Genomic DNA, 27,844 nt, shown 5'->3' with positions numbered 1-27,844 from the left:
CAGGAGATATTTCCAATGTGCACTGTAAAAACTGAGGTTGGTGTGAGACAAGCTGAGGAGCAAATCTGGATTCAGTGATATTTCATTTGTGAGGAGCAAATCAAATCCATATTCAATGATGATACTGCAAAAAATTCGGATTTCATCCTCGCAATAATGGTCTTCAGACTGTTCTCACAACACGACTGTGAAGTATTGTGTGAGGACATCTTTGTGCTGACAAAATACGGATTCAGCTGCAGCAGCTGGCCCAGCCGATCTGATCTGAAAACTGGACCGGAATGATCCTTCTTCGTTCGGATGAAAATGAAAAGATTTTTTTGAACAAGAGAATTTCGTTAATTCAGCAAAATAATCTTTTTAGGCACAGAAATCATGCTTGAAGTACTTGTTATGCGCCACCGATTTTTATCCGGTTCATTTATCAGTAAATAAGCTTGGGAAAGTTGGTCAATGGGAATCTCTTTTCCATCGACTAACTTACAATGTTCTTTTTGCATTTATTAATGGGCTCATAGTAAAATAAGTTTTATTTAGGTAAAATTTATCCATCAACTGTACTTTAGGCCTATGAATTTTGACGCTAGGTTGAACCGTCATTCTTCTTATATTAAATAATAATAATATATTTTATTTAATAAAAAATATATACAATATTTTTCTTTATTCTTTTCTTTTTTTCAAGTAATAGTGAGATGTTTATTATTTTTTAGTTTTGAAGGTTTTTAATATAAATAAAATATTTTTTTATTGAATAAAAAATAAAAAAAATGTTTTTAAATTTCTAGTCGGGCTCGGGCTCGGGCCTGAGTGTATTCTGTTGATACATATACAAAGCCCAGTCTGAACTCGGCCTGGCCCAGCCCATGAACAGGTCTATTCATGGCCATGTGGACATTTCTAACTTACCCAGGTATGATGTCTAAGCAACTAGAATGCCTAAACATCAAAAGCGAGACTGATTCTTTCTCGGGTGTTACATCATTCTTACCAATGTTTTAAAAACTGATCCAAAACCGGAACCTTGGCCACCGGTTTTTGAGTCAGTGGTTCAACTGTCTAGTTCAAATAGATGGTCCGTTCTGATTTAAAAAATAGTCAAAACCGTTGTTTGGATTGATGGGCCAATGGTTCAACTGCCCGGGTCAGTGAATCACTGATCAAGTCAACATTTTTTGGCCCAGGAACAGTTTTAGGGTGAAGCAGAGCCGGCTGTTTGGATGCTTTTCAAGCTGAACGGTCCAACCATCTGGGTCAACAATGCTTTGAAAACCTTGGTTCTTACTTTTAGAATTTATTAAATTGAACCCATATTTATTTTTGGTGTGAGAGTTCCAGTGTAGTGTTGTGATCAACAAGTGAAGGAATACCGCCTAGTAGCAAAAGCGCACACACAATCCATTCCCAAGACTAGTACACAACATCAGAGTAAAGAAGTTCAAATATGTGGCAACGACGGTCTCAGCACTAGCCTGCAAGCCCCCAATGAAACATGAACATGCCAGCGACGGAAATAGCATCCCGTTTTCCATTTTTTTTTTAAAATATCAGTGGCGTATCCGCGTTGCATTGGGAGTAGCAAGGGAGTGCTGTAACTTTGGTCATAGTAGATGTGTTCTTTGTTACAGGTCAAAGCCTGTTGAAACACACTGCATTGGTCAGTTTTTTTTCTTTATTATTTGATTACCTCGGGTAGGAGACTCGGAAGGGAACCACAAGAAGCAATCGAACTGATTATTGAAAAGCAATCAAATCTCAGTCTGTTACTGTAACTACAACCTGTTACGTATGATTACAATGTAAACCCATTCAACATCCTTATTTCTAACATGAATTAATGATAAACTTACAGCTATAACTAGCAACTGTATCTTGCAATCGTGGTTGCACATTTTGGCTCATCTTTGTTTGGCCAGCTTTCCTTCAATCCACAGACCTGGATTGGCCGCTCAATCTTATACTCTGCAGCAGCTTCTTTCTCCAACTGCAAACAGTAAGACTTGAAAGTTTCTGTGGTAACGTGGAGTCTAAATTCTAGACTGAACAGGAACTTCATCTCCATCCTGTTCATCTCTGCAATAGTTATTCCTCCCACTCTTGCATAATAGGCATTGTTGTAGTACCTGACAAGTTTCAGAGTGGTCTGTTATTTGAGATGGTTTGGATCATAGGAGAGAGCAGAATCCAGAAAGAAAAAGTATAAACAAAAATGAAAAAATGTGTCGCTAAAACTGAAGCCTTATTTTAAAGGAGACCTATTTCCACTTTCAATGCAAAGTCAGTCAACAGCATTTGCCAAAGCCTTTTTTTTTCTCTAAACTGATATTGGGAGCACAATTCTTATTAACAGATAAAGAAAACGTGGTACTAATTCTACAAGCACCACCCCACAATAAAAATCACATCAAACAATTCCGTACAATAAAACGCCTTGACTCAGTCTTTCTCATTCGTCCAAACATACCTACAGAGTTCAAAAGCAGGAAATAATAACCTAGAACTTATTCTTTTTCCCCCTTTTTAATCAGCAGTAGGTGGCTAGTATATGTCACTGCTTATGGCTATTAGTTTATTCAATCCAAACCATCTTTTAAAAGATTCAAAAGAACAAGTTAGAATTGCAAACATCAGTAAAATTTTACAAAAATTCATAGTTCCTATCAATACAACACAGAATTTAGGGCACACAGTCCATTTACGAGTCCAGACTGATAAAGAAGATCCTATTACAATGCAATTATTTGGAACCAAGTGGAGAATTTGGATATTAGAGGAATTTGGGGAAATTTTATTTCCTCCAAGGATGGAAGCATTTGCACTGTTTGTTGCCTTGGACAGTATTCTTACAGCAGATCATTTGAAGAAAGGTTTCAAGATGGCCAGCCTATACTACATGTGCATTGAGAGAGGCAGAAGTCAAGGCATTTCTTCATTCATTGAAAATCAGGGGCCTTTATATGGGGTTTCTTCTTTTCATTGTTCAAGTTTCAACCATTTCAACTGAGTAATCCTTAGGGAAATCTTCTGATTGACCACATCTGCAAGGGAGCAACAAGGCAATTTTTTTTTCTGCAGTTGTTACTTTTGTCATTTGCTGGGGGATTTGGAAAGAAAGAAATAAAATCCTCCACTTGCTGTTCTGTCTTTTCCTTTTTTGTCTCAATAAATTTTTCTTTGATCTACTGTCAACAAATATTTTTAATCTTTAAAGACACTTGATCTTAGCCAAAACCACAATTAAATGAGAAAAAGAAGCGTTGTAACTCAGACACTATTTCATATGTTCACAAGGTAAATTCTAACTCAAACAAATTGAATATACTGTCACATGGTTGCAAAAATCAACACAAACAGATTTCTTTCATATGTTCCCTTTTATTTCTAATTAACTTTGTCTTTCATAAGAGTTTTCTTTGGCTCAACAACCAGAGACAAACAGGTTTCTTTCTTTCTTTCTTTGATCATAAAAGTATAATTTTATTGAGGAAATAGAAAACAGTGTTGTATGTACAATGTATACATGTTTCTGTACAAAAATAAAGACCCATAATAGCAAAACAAAGCCAACTGAGGGGTGGCTCAGTTGGTATGGTAGTTGGTTCGTCCCAGCAGAGATGGGAATTCGAATCTCGCCACCACCAGATTTGGAGGGGGGGGGGGGCTAAGTGTGGTGCTGTGCTATTCAGGCATAACACCAAATACAGAAAAAAAAATCAAGAAATGAGCAGATTTCATGTTCTACTGTACTTAGACAACAAACATATTCGATGACATCATAGAAGGCCAGTTCCATGAATGGTCATTCATTGCTCAATGGAGACATGTGTTTCTTTTATGAAACCTAGAATGTCACAGCACATATTGTTGACAGTTTTCCCTGAGCCTTAAAACATGATGTTGTTGAAAGCAGTTTCTGTCATGTTATCTCTATGGTAATTGGTAAAGCACCAGCACAAATTTCTATGCCAAAGGAATTTTATAGACCTAATGTCCATGGTACTTGATGAAGTTTTCTCTATTATATATGTGGACCACAACAATGAAGTAAAGAAACTCCCAACATAAGGAGGAAATGATGTATTATTATTATCAACAACAATCATGTAATGAGCTGTCCCGATATGCCATTTATGATTTTATCATATACTTATTATTAAGCTATATGTATGTAGAATTCAGATAAAGTTACCATATATCCATGTTTTTTCTAGTTACATACCCACAGAGATGTCAAATTAGGAAATTAATTATCCAAACAAATTAGTTACCCAAGTTATTAATGGATATCCCTATGCTACATATGCTAGCTAACATCAATGAACAATTAAATCACCCATCAGCTCTTCATTGAGGCATTGGCTGAAGATGATGAAATTTCTCTGTTAATCATTGACCTCAGATACTGATCCCAAGGTTATGAAGTCCAAGGTCCTTCCACCTCTTGAGCAATTTCCCATTAAAGACCTCCTATTAAAAGGTCAGACTCAATGAGTTGGTCACCAGGTGTAGGATTTGTTGAGGATGAAGTACATGTGGTACATCATTTATCTTTTCTTCTTTTTTGTTTCTTTGTTTCTTCATTTCCTTCTTTTTATCTATTCTTTATCTTATTTTATTAGAATTCGATACAGAATAACCAAAAGAGATACCTGCCTATAGGGAGAATTAGTACTTACACATCCTCAACGAATTTCACTGCTAACATCACAGCAGTGATTAGAAGTCGGTGAACATTGAGGGAAGTGAGGTAAACATCTGTCTGTTGGAGGAATCTATCCATGTATATATATGCGACAACAAAGCAAGATGGAGTGCAGCCTGAGTACTTGAAGATGCGATCGATGTATTTCCGGATACTCATGGTGGGTGCTTTTAAGCCATGAAAGATTGTGATTGCATCTTTCTTCTTCATGGAATCTAATAACTTCTCATTCTTTTGAACAGATCTCTCAAGAAGCGAAGAAAGGAGTGGCAACACTAGAGGGGTTCCTGGAATTCCTTTGTCTGATTCAATCAGACCCAGAGATGAATAAAGCCCTAAGCCAACATCTTCAGTATGAAGTGCCAATGTTCCCATATCAAAACTGTGCTGCAATGGATACACAGATGATCATGATATTGCATCTCACAAATAAAGAACAGAGAACCATTAGGGTCAATCTTCTTGAACCTTCTTGAATATTCTCAAATATAAAGACATACTCTCAGTTTGGCTTATGCCTTTCTATTCTTCTCATGTTTAGTTGTGACATTGGATGTACAGTTGTACACTAGACAATACTCCTAAATCCACTATTAAAAAAAATCTTCTTAAACCAATTTTAATAACTTTATTTACTTTATTCACAAAAAAAAAAACTTAATATTACTTTTCTCTTTCTTTCAGGCAATTTAAGTGTGGATTTTGCACCTGTAACTTTAAGGGTGAAACAGAGATTTGCCCTAATTGGGCATGAATTTCTCTATGTCTTTATTGAATAGAAAACTGACAAGGAGAGAAATAAAAAACAAGAGTATAGTTCTCAAGGTGGCACCTAGGTGACAAGGTGCCCCTGGCATTATCATTATCATTATCATCATCATCATTATTTTTGTTGTTGTTGTTGTTGTTATATTAATAACAATTCTTATATTATTATTATTACTCCTTCTCCTAGGGTAAAAACAAGGGCTCAGCCCCTATATTTCTATGTTTTCTTATCTTTCTTCCTTTACTTCTCATAAATATGTTGAGTTTCCACATTTTTTAAATAAGATTTACTTGATTTTTCATAAGGATTATGGTAATTATTAGTCAAAGAATACTGCTGACTACTATAAAACCTAGGGAACTACCCCAGGATTTATGTTTTTTATTATAAAAAACTCATCGCCTAGGTAACAAGGGCCCTCTGTTGCCTAGGTTTTCCTTGGCACCTTGAAAACCATGAACAAGAATTAATTGATGAGATGTTCCAAATTGTAAAATAGTGTTGACTTGTGCGTTGAATTCCAGTTTGTGGCCCACTCCATGACTCAACCTGGCAATTTTTGCTGGAGAAGAACCCAAAGGGAAAATTTATGGACCAGACCTGTTTTGTGTTTATGGGCCTGAATTATACTTGTATGGTTTTCTCAAAATATGTATCTCATTGTATCAGCATGCGAACAGAGTGTGAAAGAGACAAAGTTTGGAGTTCAGGTATATTGGGGTTTAGGGTTTTGGGGTGTGTGTGTGTGTGTGTGTGTGTGTGTGAGAGAGAGAGAGAGAGACTGCTCAACCTTGTACTCTCCATTATTGTTTTCTTTAGTGGATTTTTGTTCCTCCATCACCTGTTGACATAGGCCAAAGGCCGGACAACATAAATCTGTGTCCTCCATTCTTCATCTTCCCTTCTCTTGCTTCTCAGTATCTTTATTTACTTTGTTTTTCTTGTGCCATTTGAATCCGTTGTTTCTGGGTTTTGCGCAACTAGTTATTTGGACAATGCCTTGATTTTCCATGACAAAAAGAAGGAAATGTTCGTGGTTAAAAATTTCTGGAAGAAATTTATTGAGATTGAATTCTCTAGCTGCAACCATTATGAGTCACAAAGAATTTTACTTTTCTCAGATGGTTGTAACATGCCCGAAGATAGTTCTGTAGGAATAGCTCTTTTTTTTCCTTTAGTTTGAGTATTCTTATTAACAGTATCAAAAGATTTACAAGGCTGACATGGTGTGTGGTGTGTGAATCATGTACATTACGCATTATCCGAAGATTGGTATATGAGGTTGCACCACTCTATACAAAAAAGTAGACCTTCAAAATCCTTTGGAATTGATGCCCAGAAAAAAAAAAAAGGCAACTGTTTTCATAAATGGTTGGCTTGTGTTTAAAAAACCTAAGGGAGTGAGATTGCAAAAATAGTGAGACACCAAAGGATTAACCTCTCTTGGAGAAGCCTTTTAAGTGGCCTTGCCTGAATCAGGGACATTTTGCTGCTACCCATTCTCTTTCAAACTACTTGATATTTTATAAGAATATGGGCACAAAAGCAATAAGTAGGCCGCTAATTCCCTGCCTTTATGACAAAAGTAGCATTTGCTCATAATATCTCTTTCTCCCAAGATGAGATGATTAATAGTAAGTACAAAACTACAAATTTGTATTGGCAATTATTTTGAAGGCATGCAGATGTAGTTGGCATTTGGCTGGGATGATTCCGTATTCAACTTAGCATTGTATATTATTTTGCTCAACATGGAAATATAGAAGCACTAGATAGGAACTGCAGCTAGTAAGAAGTGTTTTCAACTTTGGCCCTTGAACCAGTGATCTGGACAGCTAATCAAACCCAAACCCCTGTTTTTGACAGCTTTGGTCATTTGATTATCTCACCAAGGGAATCACCTAGTGGTAAAAAAGGAATTAGGGTGCCAAGAAAATCTAGTGGGTCATCTATGCATGGTCCAGTAAAACAACAGGGAGTTGCAGACTGTTGATTGTTTGGCAATAAAATCAAACTGCATTATTTCTGAAGGTGTGGTTCCTCCATTGGCACCATAAATCTTCATTTCTTTTTCACTTTTTTTTCATCATTGTTCTGTATCCAGTCTTCTCTCCTAAGACCCAGGTTGGCCAGCACCATCATTGGGCAATGGCCCTTCTGCTTACTTCATAGGGCTTATCATACATTTATTCTGCTCCGTCATTGCTGCTTCTGGTAAATACTAATCTCATTTTACCTGCTTTACTTGTTAGAAGATGGGATGAAAAAAGAAATGAAGGGAAAAAAATCTAGATCGACTATATAACTCCATCTTCCTAAGAAATCTCTTGGACCCGTCTTCCTAAGAAGAAGATGATTGTAAGTCGTTATGACTGATGAATGTGATGTAGTGGCAGTCAAATTCAAGCTAATAAGCACATCAACAAGCACAAATAGTAAAAAACAGAACCACCTAGAAAAAAAATCAAAAGGAAATACAGAAAATCAACGGACAAAAGTAAGTTCAATGAAGCAAATTAACCAAAATCAAACACCCATTCAGAAAATCGTATACAGCACGCGACCAACTAAGAAGCAAAAGCTCCAAATTCAACACGAGCACATAAGGAAAAGGATGAACAAATCAGAGTAAAGAATATAAGTTACAACAGAAACATAAAACCGGATGGGAAATCAAGAACAAAAAATAAAACCCAAATGACCAAAAATAAACTGCAGACCGTATCACGTATCTGACATTTCAATCACATTGGAAACAAAACGTAGCCACCCCCCAACCCCACCCCCAAATTAAAGGAACAGAAAATAGAAAGATATTTAGAAGAAGGTCTTACAGGTACAGCTTCCTGAGAGATCTCTAAAGCCTCTGTTTCCTTCTACATGAGCATCGGGCACGAAGAAGATACTCCAAAGACAGAACAAGTCATTGAAGTGTCATCATTCCCTTGCCCGAACCAGAGAGAGAGATTTCGACCCACAAACAAACAGAGAGAGTTTTCTATCTCTACTTTATTCCTCTGCACGTTTGCTTTGGTTTCGTTATCAAGGAGGATTTATTGCTTCACATGGAAGCTCCTATCGGCGGTTCCATTGTTAAGTGGGGAGAAACTTTTCATCCTTCGAAGAGGGCGGGACCTACACAGCTGCACAATGACAATCCGCATCCATCCATCACTGGATCCTGCGTTGCAGATGAGCTTCATATCCAGCATCCACAGCGCATTCTAGCGTATATATTTACAAAAAATCCGGATCTACGCCGTTAATGAATAAAAGTTCAAATTCACGAATCACGATCACGATTCACGAGTAATAGACATATTCAAGTGAGGAACCGGGAAACAAGAAAGGGGAGCCACCTCCCAGCTCCCGGGTTTAGTTGTCTCTGTTTGCCTCTCTCTTTTGGTTCAATTTCAGATCACGGTTTTCTAAAAACTGAAAAATCTATTTAGCTAGTGTGTTTAGTGTGTGTTGTGTTAAGTACAAAAAAAAAAAGGCTACGTGCCTGTGTTTAGAAAAATTTCAAATACTATTGTTTCAATGGGTTGGGCCGCATGGGTAATGGGTTGACCTCTTATCAAATCCGACTTGAAAATCCAGTTACTCAGCAAATGTCATATTTACGAAGATTTCAATATTTACTATGTCAAGCATGGTTTTCAAAACCGGACCGGACCGGATGGTCGGACCGGAAAACCGGGAACTGGTCAGGTGATCAGTTCTGGTTTTTCCCAAAACCGTTGATTTTGGTCAGCTAACCGCTGACCCGGGCAGTTAACCGTTCGAACGGTTTTGACCGGTTTTTATTTTTTTATTTTTTTCTAAATTTTTTATTCTTTGTTAGAACAGGACAACCGTTCGGGTCGAATGGTTGGACTGTTCAACCCGGTAACCGGACCCCTGACCAATTCGGCTTCTGAACCGGTTTTAAAAACCATGATGTCAAGTGCAAATCGGGCTGGGTTAGGTCAGGTTGAGGTCAAATTAAATCCAACCCTAAAATTTTGGGTTGGGTTTAGGTTACACTTGGATTAATTTTGGGTTGGGTTGATTTCTCTACTTTCTTTTGCCAAATCTATTTATTTCTTAGACTCCAAAGATACATGTTTAAGTCTTTAACTTGCTTTTAAACTTCAACCCAACCCTACGTTGGGTTCAGGCTAACCCGGCCAAAATTGCAGTAATAATGTCAACGGGTCAAGTTTGCCATGAGTTGCCCCTCAACCAAATCCCCAATTAAGGCTCAAACAACTCCAAGTCAAGTTGGATTTATCACTTCACCTGATTCCATCTTATAGAAAGCAACACATTAAAACTCAAGGCACATGGCCCCAATTCAATGATAGGCAGGTGATGTTGTCCGAACTGATGTGGACGAGGAATAGATATAAGTCCTGCTGAGTTGGAAGAACCAAACTGGGATTGTTGGAAGAGCTATGCTGAAGGAGGTGAATAGGATGAAGTGTTAGACACCGAATGACCAGCGAGTAAGTTGAGTCACAGACCCCGATGAGATTCTCTAAGGAAAGGCACCCTGATGCTCAAGTCAGTAAGAGTTGGGAAGGGCAGCTAGGCTGAGCTACTAAAGAATTAAGATGAACTGGTCGTAACCGAGCAGTGCTAAAGAGCAAGAGAACAAAAAAGTGAGAGGACTAGAATGTTGAGAGTGTGGAAGAAGGGAATATCTCATGAGTCATTCGCTTAAATGCCCACCAGAGAGTGTCACTGTGCTCCTCACTTCCAGGTAAGGGCGGAGCCAAGTATATTGGTGGGGTCCTTGGCCTCCAAAACTTTAACTAAAATGCAGAGGATCACTTTCTAACACCTCCAACTCCCAACTCTACCTCCTCTACTCTCTATCTCATTTTTTTGTTAAACTTGACCCCCCCCCCCCCAAAAGAAAATTCTTAACTCTGCCACTGCTTTTAGGGACGTGTGGCATTGCCCAAGGTTCTCGGACAGTTCCCACACTCCTTGGCATGGGTGGTTCATTGTTTGCCATGTGCCCCACTTCCATCTGGGGTTTTCATTGGGGGCGTGACCATAGGTTCCAACATGTAGTGTTTTACATTGTCGGCTCGGACGAGGATGTGGCTTAGTTTTTAGGCCACGTCAATGTTCGTGTGGCAAGCAAGATACGCCGAGGTACAGTTCCGACACCAGAAATTAGGGATGTTAATGGGTCGGGTTTTGAAAATCTAAAGCCATTAACACAACATTCAATACATTTTGGCGTATTTCAACCTATTCTGGAACAAGCCACAACAAAGCACGTTCTTGTAGGGGTGTGGCTCATTCCAGAACGAACTATACCTGGTTTTGGAATGCAAAATCCCGTGCCAGTCCAGCCATGCTAATTCCTCATGTTCCCAAAGGCACCACACCCCTCCTCTATGTTTATCTGTTATTCCAGCTTCTCACTATAGTGTAGAATATATTTTTTATTATGACTTGCCCTAGAACACACCACCCTACAGCCTACAGAATGCATGGTGCATTTTGATACGAGCCTTTTCTAACCACCTTATTCTAGAATGCACCATGCTAGTGTGGTGTGTTTTGAGATAGTTCACATCTGCGCCCTACAATACTTTATAGTAGGGGTGATCATGGGCCGGGCTTTGCACTTATGATAAGGGTTATAGCTTAGGCCTGGGCCAAGACCGGCCCAGGGTTCCGGGCCTGAAACATAAGCCCTTGTCCAGGTCTATACAGGCCCGGGCTAGGTCGGGCCTAATTCCAGGCCAATGTCACTCATACATAAAACATTATATATCTATATATTAAATAACATAACATGCATATAAACTTATTTTATACATTATATAATATAAAATATTACATATAACATAAATTATACATATCATGTTATAATATTTATATATATAATAATAATATAATGTATACATTATACACAAAATGTGTAAGTTTGAATATATGCGGGCCGGGTCGGGCTTGAAGTATTAAGCCCGAGCCCAACCCTAAAATTTGCGATACTGATGTGGGCCTGGGCCCGGGCCGGGCCTGAACACAAAACCCAAGCCCAAGTCCAGAATTTCCGAGCCAGGCTGAAATGATCACCCCTACCTCACAGTACATCCCGACCTATACTTGTTTCGGGAGATATTCCCAATACAAGGCCGAGATGTGCTGTGGGCTGCAGATGTAAACTCATTTTGAGATGAGCCTTTTCCAACCACAATACAGAATAATCCCTAATTTAAGTTGGAACTAGTGTTATGGGTTCTGAGGTGTCATTTTTTCATTAAAAAATAAGAAAAAATAAAATCAACACAAAAAGAAATCATAAACTTTAAGACTATAGAATTAGAAGTAAATAAAAAAAGTCATATATTATAGGGGTATCATGACCTGATGGGATGGATCAATCAAAACCCGAATCCAATTTGGGTTAATGAGTCAAAATCCTTACCCAAACCCTAAACCTAAATGTACCTGATAAGTTAGATTTATCGTTTAACCCAATCCAGTGACATCCCTAGAGGAACTATCGTGAGGTCCACTACCCCAATGTACACCCATCAATGATCACATTGAATCATTTTTTCAAGTTCAAATCAACCCCCCACAATGTCCCACATCACATCTCTGCCTTGTATTGGGAACATCTCCCAATGATGATATCATCATTTTTTATATTATCATTGAGAAATGTTACCAATATTACCAATACACGACGGGGATGTGCTCTGGTAAATTGTGGGGGACAATTTTTTGAGGGGCTGATTTGATCTCCATTTTTTCATTATATAGAATAAAAAACTACTTAACTATTTTATCATACAAGTGTTTATCATGACAAAATAACACACAATAAAAAAGAAAGAAAATAAAAGAATATTGGTGTACCTACCTGAATGGCTTGAATTTTGATGACATGAGTGATGGATGGCAGGTCAAACTTCACCAAGGAAATATATAAAGAAAAGCAAATATGCCTAAAATAAGCAAAATGCCTTAAAATTTTTCCATTTAACAAATCAAACATAACCTCAACGTACGATTGGTACAACAGAGTTGCAAAGTGGAATCTAGGCAATGGTGGAAGGAAAATGTCCATGTCAGCCATTTTTGCCCATTACACATCAATTTCAGTCCAACCAAAGAGATAAATGAGGGGTCCAGCATATACCCACCGGAGGGAGATGCCCACATTATGTGAGTAAGGACATCGGGTGGATGGAACTTGGAAGAAATATAAGTACTTTTCTTGCAATCCACTCAAAATGGTTAATCATTATTCATAAATTAAATGAATATGTTGTTTTTTTTTTTTGCATATTTATTGGTTAGAGATGGAAAAGGAGGCTTTTTTTTTTGGTGGAAGAATTGAGGTTATCTTTGTATCAATGTATTCGAACCATAATTGATTCGGATGGTTGGATCGTTCAAGCAATCGATTCCATTTTACTTCAAATTTGATTTTTGGCCAAAAATCATTGAATTGATCAGCGACCCACTAATTTGGACGATTGAATTATTGACCTGTTCAACAGTTTTTGACTGTTTTTTATTTTTAAATTATTTTTAATTTTTTATTAAAATGGGCTGTCCATTCGAATCGGACAGTCAAACTGTAATCAATATTTAAAATGTGGAGTCACGTTCATGTTGTGTATGTAGCTTCTTACAAACAGCCAAACTTTTTTCAACATGAAAACAAAGAAATTTGTGGAAGTTTCAGTCTAACTCCTCAAAAACTCTATTTTCTTTTATATTTTTGATTGGGAAAACATGGTGGTAGAGAGGAGCATTGATAATAGACTTCGATTGAACCAGGTGGTTGAACCACTTGAACGAGGAAGTGACAACAGAGGGTTTTGGATGCGTGGAAAGTTTGATTTGGTCAAAATTACCCTGGATACATGCATTAGTATTAGGGGTGTTCACAGTTCAGTTTAGGGGTGTCGATTGGACTGGATTTGGTCCAATCCGATTCAGTCCAGTGTGAGTCCACTACAAATGGACCAGGTCCAATTCAATCCAATGAATAATTTAGACCATTTTGGATCGGTCCAATTCAATGTTTGGACCGTCCAATTTGTTCAAATTCATTTTAATTTAGATTGGTTTCAATCCAAAACCTGTTCATTGACACCTATATTCTTATCTTATATTAATGAACCGGATATTGGCTTAATTCAACTAAATCCAATATAAATTTATTACAGACGGACCAGGTCCAGTCCAATCTAATAAATATTTTAGACCAGATTGGTCCAATCCACTATGTCTTTTTGATCCGTCCAATCTGTCCAAATTGATTTTGGACTGGATGGGGTCCAGTCCAAAACGGTCCATTGACACCCTTAGTTCAGTAAATCAAACTATATATGAGCTTTTTTTAAGCTGAACTGGTATTATCAGTTTTTGGAAAATTATGAACCAAAATCGAATGGAAGGCAATCGATTAATCAGTTGATCACTTTGGTTTTTCACCAGTTTGATATGTTGGTTTTTTAGCTTTTGATATTTATAAAATACATTATAAATAAACATATAATAAAATACTAGAAGCACATATAATATACTATATTATATATAGTATATATATATATATTATACTATATATATATATGGTATGTTCTTAATAGAATATGGTAATGTATAACATATATATAACATAAATTGATACCGATACCATTAATCATGCACCAACACATATTTATAATGTGTCTATTATATGAGTCACATTTTATAATTAATCAAAAAAATTAAATTAAATTATACAAATAAAGCATTACAATTTATAAGATAAATATAAATATAATAAAAAACAATATAAGTAAGTGTAATAAAAATAATTATTAAAATATTTTAAAGATAATAAAAAATAATGTAAGTAAATCTAATATATAAAATAATGATATATATGTATTATAATTTCAGTACATCTAATAAAAATAAATCAAATAACAAAAGTTAACAAGAATCAATAAAAATAGCACAAATAATAGGGGTGGGAAGCACGGAATAAAAAATGACATAGAGGATGGGTGTGGAACATTAGATATTGGTGTGATTGGGCTGGCGTGAGATTTTGTGTTTCAGCCGCAACTCATTTTGGAACGATCCGCACCCTTAAACAAATACATTTTGCCGAGTTCGGATCTCTTCTATCCACATAACATTGCATTCACACATAAAGAATATCTTATCCTCCTATATAGTATTATGCAGGGGGAGATGTTTTCAATTCATGGGGGTAATGCGTTGTGGGTAGACGTGGGAAGAGTTCTCATGGACAAGAAATCCAGAATCCATTTTTGCCATGACTCATTTTAGAATGAGTAACACAACAAAACCTTGCTGCCCAACACCAGCTTTATGATTCTAATCCACATGATACCGGCAATTTCTATTCATTGTAAAATCTCTTAGTTCTATTCATGCCATGGTTTTTGAACCGTCGTTGACTCAGACAATCGGACCATTCGGCCTAGAAACCATCCAGGCAACCGGTTCCGCTTTACCCCAAACCTAATCCCTAACGAAAACCCATTAAAAAAGTCAACAATGCATTGACCCTGGTGGTTGACCCATCGACCTGTTCAACAGTTTTTGACTATTTTTTGTTTTTTAATTTTTTATCATAATGGGTTGTCCATTCAAACTAAATGGTCAAACTGTTGACCCAGAAACTGGTGGCCATAACGGTTCTGTTTCTGAGTCGTTTTTTACAACCATGATTCATGCTACAATAAAGTTAAATGATTGCCATATACCATAATATAATAAATAACCAAAATATGCCCTTTAAATTAAAATTTTGTTGAGAATACAATCTCAACATGTTATATAACACCTTATGGATTGTGGTGTAGTTCAAAGCCATGTGCTTTTAACCACACAACGTATGCCATTTTATATTTCTTTGGTTATTTAAATTCAATACAAAGGTTAATGTGGTCTCTCCAAGGTTAGCATGGATCTTCTCTTTCTCTCTTTTTTTTTTTTTTTACTTTTATTAGTCATGAGGCTACATAAGGGGTAGCCCATCCCTCTACCCATGCCCTAGCTTCCAAGTCTTTGCTAGAATCAATGAGAGTCCTTACCAACTTAGCTAAGGGCCCATTTGGTTTTGTGAGAATAAGAGTGTAGGAAGGACATTGTGAAAGTAGTCTAAGTTCTGGTGAGAGTGAATAAGATGCCAGGGAGAACAATAACATCAATAGCGTCAGAGTGAAACTAGTTTATAGGGCTAGAAAATGGAAATCTTAGGGAATAAAAGACGAGGTTATGCTAGGGTTGGAAAGCTCATAAGAGGACTTAAATCTGAGCAAAGGTAATGAAAGACCGAATGAGATAATTGTTGGATGAATGAAAGGATGAGGAGGTGTTCTTTCATGTCATGAACCCTATTATTTATAGGCAAAGGGAGGGTTCGCTACGTGCATGGATAAGAATTCTAAAATATTCCCTCGGTAGTTATTAACTCAGAAATTCTAAAATATTTTACTTCCTTAGGCTGCCCTGATGAGGACAAGTGTCAGGCTGCGATGTAGGGAACCCGCTATAATTCCTATTTACTTTATCCATTTTTTTGTCTCATGTATTGCAAAAGGTAATGCAGTTTCAAGTTTTGAGTTTGTAGGAGATCCATGAATCATGATAATTGATGATGCGCGACCTAGTCACTCCTAGCTAGAAGTGGCTGCGCTCCTATTTGGCGGCGGATGAAGCACCTGTGAAGAAGAAGATGAAGGGATCCTGGGGAGCTCATCCGGTGGAAACACTCCGATGCTTAAGTTAGTAACTGGGAGAGAAAGCTGAGAGCTGAAAGAGAGAGTTGCAGAGAAAAATAAAAGGGATAGAGTGCAGATCACGCAAGTTGCAATACCCTTGCTCTTTGGGGGTCGGAGCTCTTATATAGCGGTGTCCTGACAGATCTGGCATAACTGCCTCTGATTCTCTGCTACGGCCTTTACTTGCCAGGGCTGAGCTGGTGGGCACAGGTAACCGTTGCAGAGTACGGCCCTGCCAGACAAGGGACACCTCTCAGGACTGGCAGGCACGACGCCGCCTGGCGAGAGACATGGGTGCAGGTCTCCAGGTTTGGCAGGTACGGTTGTCAGACAAGAGATCTTCCTTTGATACGTCGAGCTGCTCTTCCGCGAGCTACCCTGTGCCAAGCTGTAGGTGTCGTATCGAGGTGCTTCTACCCGAGGTGGCCTACTTAGGTTTGGGCAGGAGTAAATTTATTCTAACTTAGGAGGCTCCCGAGCTCAACCCGAAGTGCCTTCAGCTCGGGATATTCCTGACTTGGAAGAACCTTAGCTCGGGGTAATCGGAGTGTCATCTCATAGCGAGCTGCCACGCTGGATCTTGGCAGACTGGTCGTGCTGAGTTGTTGCTTATGTTGAGTCATGTCCACGTGTCTCCTCATGATGAGGTCGGGCTAGATCACCCTCCATCAATTGCCCCCCACTCCCAGAGCCAGGGGTCCTGACCTGGTGTGGGGAGTTCACGACGTGACAGGTGGATTTGGCTCGAAGTCTAGGCCATCCAGTCAAATAGTTCATCGGTCAGACCAGTTCATTGCTCGGCTCAATCAAAGATAACACGGGTCGCGTGCAGTTCACGCGCGGACTTCACGCGATCTATAGACTCCACGGACGTCAAAAAATGCGCTAAACTGATTTCACCTCGGGGGTCGCGCAACCAGTTTTCTTGAGAGCCGTTAGATCGTCTTAATCTCAACCTTTGAATCTCGGACATAGCGGCTATAAATAGGGGGGACCCCAATCATTTTCTCTGCCATAAGTTCACTAACGCTCGTCTTGAGGTCGCGGCTAAGCTCTTCAGCTCGGGTTTTCTAATCCGCCATTCTTCCTAGTTCGGTCATCTTCCCTTGGTGAGTCTCCTTAGCCTCTCCTCTTTAGTTCGGTTCCAGTCTTTTCAGTTTCGTAGTTAGCTTCCCTTAGTTTGTAGCTATGTCAGACCATAGCTTCAACAATCTTTTAGATGAGCCCGAGGTGGGTACCTCGGCTCAAGTAGGTGCCTCCGAGGCACATTCCACCTACAAGGTGTGGGAGACCTCGGGTAACCCGGCATCCACCTCTAATCGAGGTCGGATGCCAGACAAGTTCGGTCCTTCTACCATGACGGTAGACAAGCTTAGGAGCCTGATAGCTCGGTATAACCTTCCTAGGGAGTATACCTACCACCTTCCTGCGGGCGACTTCCCTTGGGAACACGGTCGCAATGAGATTGTGATTTTCGGGGAATAGCTCGTGGTCGGACTCCGCCTTCCACTACACCCCCTAATTATTGAAGTGTTAAATCACTTCAACGTCACTATAGACCAGCTCCACCCGAACTCCATTTGGAACGTGGTCGGTACCATCTCCCTTTGCTTCGACTACGCCCTGCCTCTTGACCTTGACATTTTCACCTCCATACTTTCCATAAAGAAGAATGCTTCTAGCGTTCTCCCCGAGCACAGGCGGACTTACTACATGTCCCCTCGCCCAGGCTACAAGTTGATACATGACCTCCCCAATAAAATCTCGGCCTGGAAATGGGATTATTTTGTAGTTCGGAACCCTGCGGGATGGCCCTTCCCTACTCACTGGAGGGTGGCCATTCAGGACTCCGGCATTACGTTGGACCGTGATACAAGGGAGACGCTCCAGTCTTGGGCAGAGCTCGGCTTCGACTACAAGGACTTCGTCGCCGAGAACAAGCTCATTGAGGTCGGTCTGAGTCCTAGTAGGTTTCCTTGTTTAGAGTTAGTATTTTTCTTTGGTAGCCAGCTTCTACTTCTTGGTAGCATTACTGACGTCGAACTCTATTGCGGGTCCTATGGAGCGACTTAGTGCAGAGAAACTCTTTGGAAAAATGAAGGGGAGAAAGAAGCGAGCTGCAAAGAGAGCTCGCATTGAATCTCCACGGGCTCCTACTCCAGAGCCCGAACAGCCTGCTGTAGCTCCTCCGGTGATTGACTTGGAGGGGTCAGAGAACCTCCCACCTCGGGAGCCCGAGACGATTGCGGAGCCTGCTCCTGAGACAACTACGAAGCCCGCTCCCGAGACCACTACAGAGCCTGCTCTCGTGCCCATCACTACCTCAGGGAGCGAAGGAACAGCTCGGAGCATCTTGAACCCGCAGCACAGCCTTCAGAAGAGCAAAGGGGTTGTGTATGCCGAGGAGGTCTCCGAATGGGCCGAGCTATCGTCTTCTTAGCTCAGATCTCGGGCAGCTACCCACTCTATGGTGGTAAGTCTCGTTATACTTCAAACTTCTACAATTGTTTCCTTACTGGTGCTAACTAGCATTCTCTTGGCAGGTGAACTCTGTCGTGCACGCCCTGACTCTCCAATCTGAGAGGCACTTGAAAAGAGCTTTGGCTGCCGAAGACTCAGCCCACGCAACTCACTCCATTCTGAAGCTAGCTCACGGCCAAATCCACCAGCTGGAGGGCGATGTGCTAGGTCAGAAAGAGCTAGTTACGTCGTTGATGTCAGAGAAGGAGGAGTGGCAGCGCAAGAAGGAGGAGTTGCTGCGCAAGAAGGAGGAATTGTTGCGCAAGGTGAAGAACCTTAAGTCGGATAAGGGGACTCTGAAGCGCCAAGTAGAGAACATCGAAGCCGATGTCAAGGAGCGAACTGATATCCTTCTAGGCGCTATGGAGGAGGCCAAGGTCAAGGCCATCCAAGACTACATCAAGTCGGAGGAGTTCGACGGGGTGATGGTGGAGGCCTACCGCAAAGGCTTCAAGCTCAGTCGGTGGCTGATAAAGCGCGAGTTTCCGCAGCTCGACGTAAGCGCCATCACCACCTCACGAATCACAGGAGAGATAGCCCGCGAAGCCGTCGAAGACCCGGACTCTAAGGAGGAGGATGATGACGTTGAAGAGGCCACTGCCACCGATCAGGTCGGCACTTCTGTGGAGGCTCCGAGCGAGAAGTTCCCCAAGTAGTTTGAACGGTCCTTGTACTTTGAGCCTATGAGCTTAGTTTTTTCTTTCTTCTTTTGTAACAAACTTCTTGTAATGAAATATCTTTGTAATGAAAGTCCACTTTTCGCTAAGTGTTCGTGTAATTTACCTTATCTACCGAAGTGATCATTTTACCCCGAGCTGTTAAGCTATCGAGCTAAATACCCGAAATAGGGGTTTCTTAACTGTCGTCACCCCGAACTGTCTCCCAGTACTTGGGGTGATTCTATGATGTACACCAAGGTGAGTGACATAGTAGGGTATATGCCCGACCTGTCTGCACCTGGGTTACTTAAGTTGACGTCGGTTGTCCCTAACGGGTTCAACCCGTTGTATGCGGGCTATGCATCATAGGGTTCACACCCGAGCTGCCTGCGCCTTAGGCATTAAAAGTACTTAGCCTATGTCGACGAGGCGACTAGGTCTTATGTGGTGTCGAGGTCTTTTGTTAGCTCGGTGATTTAGCCCTTAGGCTGGGGGAGTGACTTATAGTCCACTCTCCTAGAGTTCGCCCATGCCGAAGAGGCGATTGGACTTATAGTACCGAGGTCTTTCTTTAGCTCGACGCTTTGGCCCTTAGGCTGGGGGAGCGACTTATAGTCCACTCTCCTAGAGTTTGCCCATGCCGAAGAGGCGATTGGACTTATAGTGCCGAGGTCATTCTTTAGCTCAGCGCTTTGGCCCTTAGGCTGAGGGAGCGACTTATAGTCCACTCTTCTGGAGTTCGCCCATGCCGAAGAGGTGACTGGGCACCGAGGTCCTTAGCTCGGCGTTTTGGCCCTTAGGCTGAGGGAGCGACTTATGGTCCACTCTTCTAGAGTTCGCCCATGCCGAAGAGGCGACTGGGCACCGAGGTCCTTAGCTCGGCGTTTTGGCCCTTAGGCTGAAGGAGCGACTTATGGTCCACTCTTCTAGAGTTTGCCCATGCCGAGGAGGCGACTGGGCACCAAGGTCCTTAGCTCGGCGTTTTGGCCCTTAGGCTGAGAGAGCGACTTATGGTCCACTCTTCTAGAGTTCGCCCATGCCGAAGAGGCGATTGGACGCCGAGGTCCTTAGCTCAGAGTTTTGGCCCTTAGGCTAAGGGAGCAACTCATGGTCCACTCCTCTAGAGTTCGATAATTACAGGTAATATTGCCTTAGGTTGACAATATTCCATGCCCGAAGTATCTGCTTCTCTTCTAGGGTTTCGAACTCATACGTTTCTTCCCGAGCACCCACTTTGGCCTTACCAATTTGGCCCGAGCTTACCAACACCGGGCTCAGGTACCATGACTTTATGAAGAACCAGGTCTCCGACGCGGAGGTTCCGCTTCTTGACCCTGGCGTTATAGTACCGAGCTACTCTCTGCTGGTAGGTCGCGGTCCTAATGTACGCTAGGTCCCGTACCTCGTCAAGTAGGTCGAGGTTGGTGCGTAGCTCGTCCCCATTTGCTTCGTCATCGTACACTTCCAGACGTAGCGTGGGAACCTCGATATCGGCTGGGATGACTGCCTCGGTGCCGTAAGTGAGGTTGAAGGGGGTCTCGCTTGTTGCAGTCTTCACCGTGGTTCGATAAGCCCATAGTACACTCGGCAGCTCGTCTACCCACAGTCCCTTAGCTCGGTCTAGGCGTGCCTTCAGTCCACGGAGAATGGCTCTGTTTGTGACCTCCGCTTGGCCATTTGCTTGAGGGTGTGCTACCAAGGTAAAATTTTGTTGTATTCCCATATCTTTGCACTAGTTCTGGAATTTAATGTCCTCGAACTGCTTGCTGTTATCAGAGATGAGTACTCGGGGTAGTCTGAAATGGAAAACTATGTTCTTCCACAAGAAGTTCTACACATTCCGCGTTGTGATCGTTGCGAGAGGTTCGACCTCCACCCACTTAGTGAAATAATCAACTGCTACCACTAAGAACCTCCTTTGTTTTCTGGGCGAGGGCCCTGCCCCCAAGTGTCCGCCACACAAGCCCTCATGAGTGTTGCGGAGCATGAGCTCGGCTTCAGAGGGTCGTAAGCAGCGTAGATAAGGGAGCGTGTAAGATCTTCGGTGCAGCCGCCCGTCTATTATGACGTATTTGGTTGCCTGGCACTCTACCCTTCTAGCAGCATTACGATCTGCAGGGAGGGTCCCGTGTAGTAGGTAGATCGCGAGTGGGTCAATCCAGCTCGACTATGCTTGTACGACAGGAGTGACCTCCTCTGCCCCCCTAAGAATGCTAGGCTGAGGCAAGTTCTCTATGTACACGGTTCTCATGGTGTTGTCGCTTGTGTTGGTTAATCGAGATAGGGCGTCGGCCTCAACGTTCTCGGATCTCGGGATCTGCTTGATGAAGTAGGACTGGAAGTTGAGCAGTGCTTCTCTGACTTTGGCTAAGTAGGCGACCATGGTTGGCTCGCGAGCTTCGTATTCGTCAGTGACCTGGTTGACCACGAGCTGGGAGTCGCTGCAGATAACGATATGCTTAGCTTTTACTTCGCTTGCTAAGGACAACCCGACTATCAATGCCTCGTACTCCGCTTCATTGTTGGATACAATGAAATCGAAGTATAGCGCATACTCCAATTTCACACTGCTTGGCCCATACAGAACGATTCCAGCCCCACTACCCTGCTGATTTAACGAGCCATCCACATGGAGGATCCAGGGCTCCTCATCCTAGGTCGGTTTCGGTCTAACCAGAAGAGAGGCCGCACTAGTTGGAGCCTCACTGTGCTCGGGCTCAGCCAACTCAAGGACCTCGGTGCTGAAAGTGCATTCTGCGACAAAGTCAGCTAAGGCTTGGGCCTTAATGGCAGATCACAGTTTGTACTGGATGTCATACTCGCTGAGTTCGATTGCCCGCTTCGTCAATCTACTAGAGACCTCGGGCTTGAGCAAGACTTGCCTCAGAGGCTTATTGGTGAGGACGACGATTGTATGAGCTTGGAAGTACGGCCGCAGTTTCTGAGCTGCAACAATTAGCGCGTACGCCAACTTTTCGATCTCAGGATACCTCGTCTCTGCTTCCTGCAACACTTTGCTAACATAGTAGATGGATCATTGGACCCGATCTACTACTTTTGTCAGTACTGAGCTGATTACCTTGTCACTCACGGAGAGGTACAGCTCCAAAATGTCTCCCTCCTCAGGTCGGGTTAACATCGGGATACTAGCGAGGTACCTTTTGAGCTCGTCAAAAGCGAGCTGGCACCCTTCGGTCCATTCGAAGTCTGCTTCTCTTAATTGCCTTAAAGAGAGGCAGGTAGTGATCTGCCGATTTAGACATGAAGCGGCTCAGAGCGGCTATTCGGCCATTCAACCTCTGAACCTCCTTCAATTTCTGGGGTGGTCTCATATCTAAGATGGCCTTAATTTTATCAGGGTTGGCCTCAATACAACGTCGGTTAACGATGTAACCTAGGAATTTACTCGAGGTGACACCAAAAACGCACTTGTTCGGGTTTAACTTCATATTAAACTTGCGCAAAATTTCAAAAACAGAGTGCAAATCTTTTATTAATTCGCTTGAAAATTGGGTTTTGACGATCATGTCATCTACATAACACTCTACTTTTTTGCCAATCAACGGCTCAAACAGTTAGTTTACAAGTCTCTAAAATGTTGCCCCGACATTTTTCAGTCCGAAGGGCATGACTTTGTAGCAGTACAGGCTGAGCTCGGTTATGATGGCCATTTTTTCTTAGTCGGTAGGGTCCATTCTGATCTGGTTGTAGCCCGAATAGGCGTCTAAGAAACTCAACAACTCATGCCCTGAGGTCGCGTCCACCAAAAGGTCAATCTTGGGGAGTGGAAAGCAGTCCTTCGGGCAAGCTCAGTTCAGGTTGGTATAATCGACGCACATGCACCATTTACCGTTAGCCTTTTTTACCAGAACGGGGTTGGCTACCCAGCTCGGGTAATGGACTTCTCTGATAAAATTGGCTGCGAGGAGCTTCCCGACCTCCTCGTCAACTGCTCTCCAACGCTCCGGGGCTAGGTTGCATTTCTTCTGTCTAGCGGGCCTAACTACAGGATCAATGTTCAGTTTGTGAGTGATGATTTTAGGGTCTATGCCGGGCATCTCGGCTGCGGACCATGCAAAAATATCTAAATTTTGAAATAAGAAACTTACCAGCTAAAATCGCAAGGGCTCCTCTACCGAAGCGTCGATCTGGAGGGTCCGAGCTGGGTCCTCTGTTGAAGTAGGCACAGAAACCGTCCCTTCTACGGGTGCAACTTGCTCTTCATAGTGCTCTCCACAGGTCGCTCCAGCTTGAGGTCATCTGCTACCTTGGCTTTTCCTTTGAGGGAGGCAACATAGCACTTGCGAGACTCGAGCTGATCGCCTCGCGCGCTACCCCAACTCTGAAGTCCGTGGGGAACTTCATGGCCAAATAATAGGTGGAGACCACCGCACGTAGAGCATGGGTGATGGGCCGACCTATTATGGCGTTGTACAGGGAGGGAGTTGCGACCACCAAAAAGTTGTGGTTGAGCCTCACTATGCTGGGCCAGGTGCCAACCTCCACAGGTACGGAAACCCTCCCCAAGGGCCTGACTTCCTCTCCGCTTAAGCCCACCAAGGGAGTGCTCGTGGGCATGAGGTCGCTTTCCTAAAGTTGAAGCTTGTCAAATGCTACTTTGAAGAGGATGTCTGATGAGCTGTCGGAGTCGACGAGAACATGCTTCACCTCAAAATCGTTGATTCTTATCTTCACGACGAGCGCGTCGTCATGAGGGTAGTGGACTCCACATGCGTCGTCTTCGATGAAGAAAATCGGTTCTTCCATCCTCGGTCGCTTTGGGGGATTCTGCCCTTCTCTTTCGACCTCGTGGGCCGAGGTCCTGGCTGCAGCTGAGGTGTAGCCCGCGACGATCGACCCGCCAGTGATCATGTGGATTGTCCCCCGAACTGGCCTCTCTTCGGGGGGCGGCCTCTGCGGCTGCTCACCTTGTCTGCTGCTGGACTCGGGAGCATATCTACCTTGCTCCCCCTATCGTCCTGTTTTATTATCATTTTGTACAAAATTTCTTAAATATCCGCGACGGGTGAGTTCTTCTATCTCATCGTGAAGGTTTTTACAACTTTCGGTACTATGACGGTGATATTTATGAAAATGACAATACAAGTTCTTATTTCTAACATTTGGATCTCTTCTCAGCCGAGGTGGCCACTTCATGTACGACGCGTCCTTGATCGCCATGAGGATCTCAGCTCGCTTTGCGTTCAATGGCGTGTAGTTCGTCCTTTCGGCTGGAGGAGCTCGGAAAGACTGATCTGGCCTTCCTCCCCGAGCTTGATCTTTCTTATTCTTGCTGTCCCCGTGGGTCGTGGACTCACCTTCTCTTTTCCTCTTCTCGGGTGGGTTCTCACCTTTCTGGTTCATCTCCTCCTCCATTCCGATGAACTGGTCCGTGAGCTTGAGAAATTCAGTCACATCCTTAGGTCTGTTGACAACCACGTGCCACTTGAACTCCTTGTGCGTTATGCCTCTCTTGGCTGCTGTGACCCTCACCGCAGGGTCCAAGTCAGGTATCTACAAACATGCATCATTGAATCTTTTGATGTAGTTGCGGATGGACTCCCCTTCCCTCTGGACTATGCCGAGGAGGCTTTCTTGTGTCCTCGGGCATCTCTTGTTGGAGACAAAGTGGGAGGTGAAAACCTGCACGAGCTGCGCCTAACTTTTGATTGACCTGGGCGCGAGGTTCTTGTACCACGTGCGAGCTACTCCCTTGAAGGTGGTGGGGAAGGCTACACACATGTAGGGCTCACTTGCCCCGACTAAGTGCATCTGTGACTGAAAAGCATCTACATGATCATTCGGGTCGAATGATCCATCGTATTTGTCTAGGGAAGGTACCTTGAAGTCTTTGGGCATTGGGACGACCAGGAGCTCGGGGAAATAGAGGAGATGGTATAGAGAGGAGCGGGGTGGTCTTCACTGCTCCTAAGCTCGCCTCTTCTTTGGGGAGTTCAGGCAGGCGCTGGGCTGTAGCTCGGCGAGCTCGATGACGTCTCCGCTGCTTCGTTGGCTCTGCATTAGTGCTGCTGGCCTCTGTGTTATCGGGCACGGTAAGCCCGGGAAGGGGCTTGGACTGTTGCTGATGGTTGTGGACCGAAGGGCCCTATCTATAATCCACAGCTAGGACTTCGAACTGGTTCTCAACGAGCAGGATCTTGAACTACGAAGGCCGAGGTGATGCGGGGCTTGGCCTGCTGCGCAGTGGGGTGTCGAGGAGGAACTTGTTGCTAGTTTTGGGGCAGCGGTGGAAACTGCTGTTGATACTGGTGCTGATAAACTTGGTGCAACACTTGCTGTTGATACAACTGAAACTGTTGAAATTGTTGCATTTGGGCCTGCATAGCTCGCATGCAGTGCACCAGGTCTTCAAGCTGGTTTTGGTCGGTCACCGGAGGAACAATGGAGGGTTCGGCGAAAGTTGCTCCTACTGTGGAGGGGAGTGGAGCATTCACAGGTGCCATTATCTGAGGCACATTCAAAGTAGGAACCCCATCCGCAGAGATGGGGACAGTGAACTGTCCAATACAAACTGCTGGGGCCTGAAGTTGCTCCCCGATGGCACTCATTTTCTGTGCTGCGTCCGACATTGCTAGAGGAAGCCATGGAAACCGAAGTTGCATAGTTTGGTGGAAGAAGGCTTTTCGAAGCGTTTCCCACAGAGGATGCCAATTGATGATGCACGACCTGGTCACTCCTAGCTGGAAGTGGTTGCGCTCCTAGCTGGCGGCGGACGAAGCACCTGTGAAGAAGAAGATGAAGGGATCCCGGGGAGCTCACCCGGCGGGAACATTCCGATGCTTAAGTTAGTAACTGGGAGAGAAAGCTGAGAGCTAAAAGAGAGAGTTGCAGAGAAAAATAAAAGGGCTAGAGTGTAGATCATGCAAGTTGCAATACCTTTGCTCTTTGGGGGTCAAAGCTCTTATATAGCGGTGTCCTGACAGATTTGGCATAACCGCCTCTAATTCTCTGCTACGGCCGTTACTTGCTAGTGCTGAGCTAGTGGGTGCAGGTAAGCAGATGAAGGGATCCCGGGGAGCTCACCTGGTGGGAACACTCCGATGCTTAAGTTAGTAACTGGGAGAGAAAGCTAAGAGCTGAAAGAGAGAGTTGAAGAGAAAAATAAAAGGGCTAGAGTGTAGATCACGCAAGTTGCAATACCCTTGCTCTTTGGGGGTCGGAGCTCTATATAGCGGTGTCCTGACAGATTTGGCATAACCGCCTCTGATTCTCTGCTGCGGCCGTTACTTGCTAGGGCTGAGCTGGTGGGCGCAGGTAACCGTTGCAGAGTACGGCCCTACCAGACAAGGGACACCTCTCAGGGCTGGCAGGCACGGCGCTGCCTGGCGAGAGACGTGGGTGCAGGTCTCCAGGTTTGGCAGGTATGGTTGCCAAACAGGAGATCTTCCTTTGATACGCCGAGTTACTCTTTCGCGAGCTGCCTTGTACCGAGCTACCCTGTGCCGAGCTGCAGGTGCCGTATTGAGGTGCTTCTACCCGAGGTGGCCTACTTAGGTTTGGGCAGGAGTAAATTTATTCTAACTTAGGAGGCTCCCGAGCTCAACCCGAAGTGCCTTCAGCTCGGGATATTCCCGACTTGGAAGAACCTTAGCTCGGGGTAATCGGAGTGTCATCTCGTAGCGAGCTGCCATGCTGGATCTTGGCAGACTGGTCGTGCTGAGTTGTCGCTTATGTTGAGTCATGTCCATGTGTCCCCTCATGATGAGGTTGGGCCAGATCACCCTCCATCAATAATACTAGTACTTATACATCTGTGGATTCATATTGGTATTATATAGGTATATCCCCTCACAAAGGGTCTGGTATCGAAATTGGAATGGGCCATTCTCATTCAGATTATTTGGTTAGGTAACTTAGGTTGAATCAAAATCCCATTCCTATTCAAGGTGCAATGACATTTCCCCATCTGAGGGAATGGCCATTCTCTTGACATCCATTGGGAATGAAATCCTACTCTAGCTAATTCTAATTTCCATTCCAATTTCTATTTGAACCAAATAAAATATGGGAATAGATCATTCCAATTCCGATTTCGATTCTGATCAGTGCAAATCTGAATTAGATGCAAAATTTGTGCTTGGCTCAGGTTTTCTATTTGTTTGTTTTGTTATTATGATTTCTTGTACTTTGTCTCTTTTGCACTCATAGGCAATACAATTCTCCATCATAAAAGACTGACGCAAAATTTGCACTACCTTCCTCCTATCTCAATTCTTTCCTATATAAAATGAGTAACATATCATCTTTCATCCTACCTCACTCCACCTTACTCTTAAACAAATAACCCTACTCTTACACCTTTTTATTTAAAGTGGATGCCACTAATTCATTTTATTTCTCACAAACAAATAAGAGAAAGGTGTAATTTGACAAGTCTTTTCAGTAAGATCTCCATATAACATAAATG

At 42.9% G+C, this 27,844-nt stretch overlaps 1 protein-coding gene and 1 long non-coding RNA gene across 3 annotated transcripts; one reads left to right on the top strand and one right to left on the bottom strand.

The window, feature by feature from the left end:
- Nucleotides 1–1,708: 1,708 nt before the first annotated feature.
- Nucleotides 1,709–8,910, bottom strand: LOC104612195 (cyclin-P3-1-like). 2 transcript variants are annotated; one of them, XM_010279549.3, is made up of 2 exons: nucleotides 4,677–5,077; nucleotides 1,709–2,123 (listed from the first exon to the last, which is right to left on the bottom strand). In XM_010279549.3, the coding sequence occupies exons 1-2, from the start codon at nucleotides 5,075–5,077 to the stop codon at nucleotides 1,859–1,861; spliced, it is 666 nt and encodes a 221-aa protein (XP_010277851.1). In that variant the 3' UTR covers nucleotides 1,709–1,858. The 2 variants fall into 2 exon arrangements, 1 of the variants encoding a protein (XP_010277851.1); XR_737787.3 differs by lacking the exon at nucleotides 4,677–5,077 and adding an exon at nucleotides 8,306–8,910 and having other exon boundaries at nucleotides 1,983–2,123.
- LOC148800822 (uncharacterized) lies at nucleotides 2,131–5,084 on the top strand. The gene is made up of 3 exons (XR_016068557.1): nucleotides 2,131–4,535; nucleotides 4,660–4,862; nucleotides 4,945–5,084. It is a non-coding gene; the product is annotated as an uncharacterized LOC148800822 (long non-coding RNA).
- Nucleotides 8,911–27,844: the final 18,934 nt, after the last annotated feature.

This window comes from Nelumbo nucifera, chromosome 4 (genome assembly GCF_055504915.1).
Source record: "Nelumbo nucifera cultivar China Antique chromosome 4, China Antique-T2T, whole genome shotgun sequence".
In the NCBI taxonomy this organism is placed as follows: Eukaryota; Viridiplantae; Streptophyta; class Magnoliopsida; order Proteales; family Nelumbonaceae; genus Nelumbo; species Nelumbo nucifera.
Note: the sequence above shows the minus strand (reverse complement) of the source record. Positions and strands in the feature narration are given on the sequence as shown.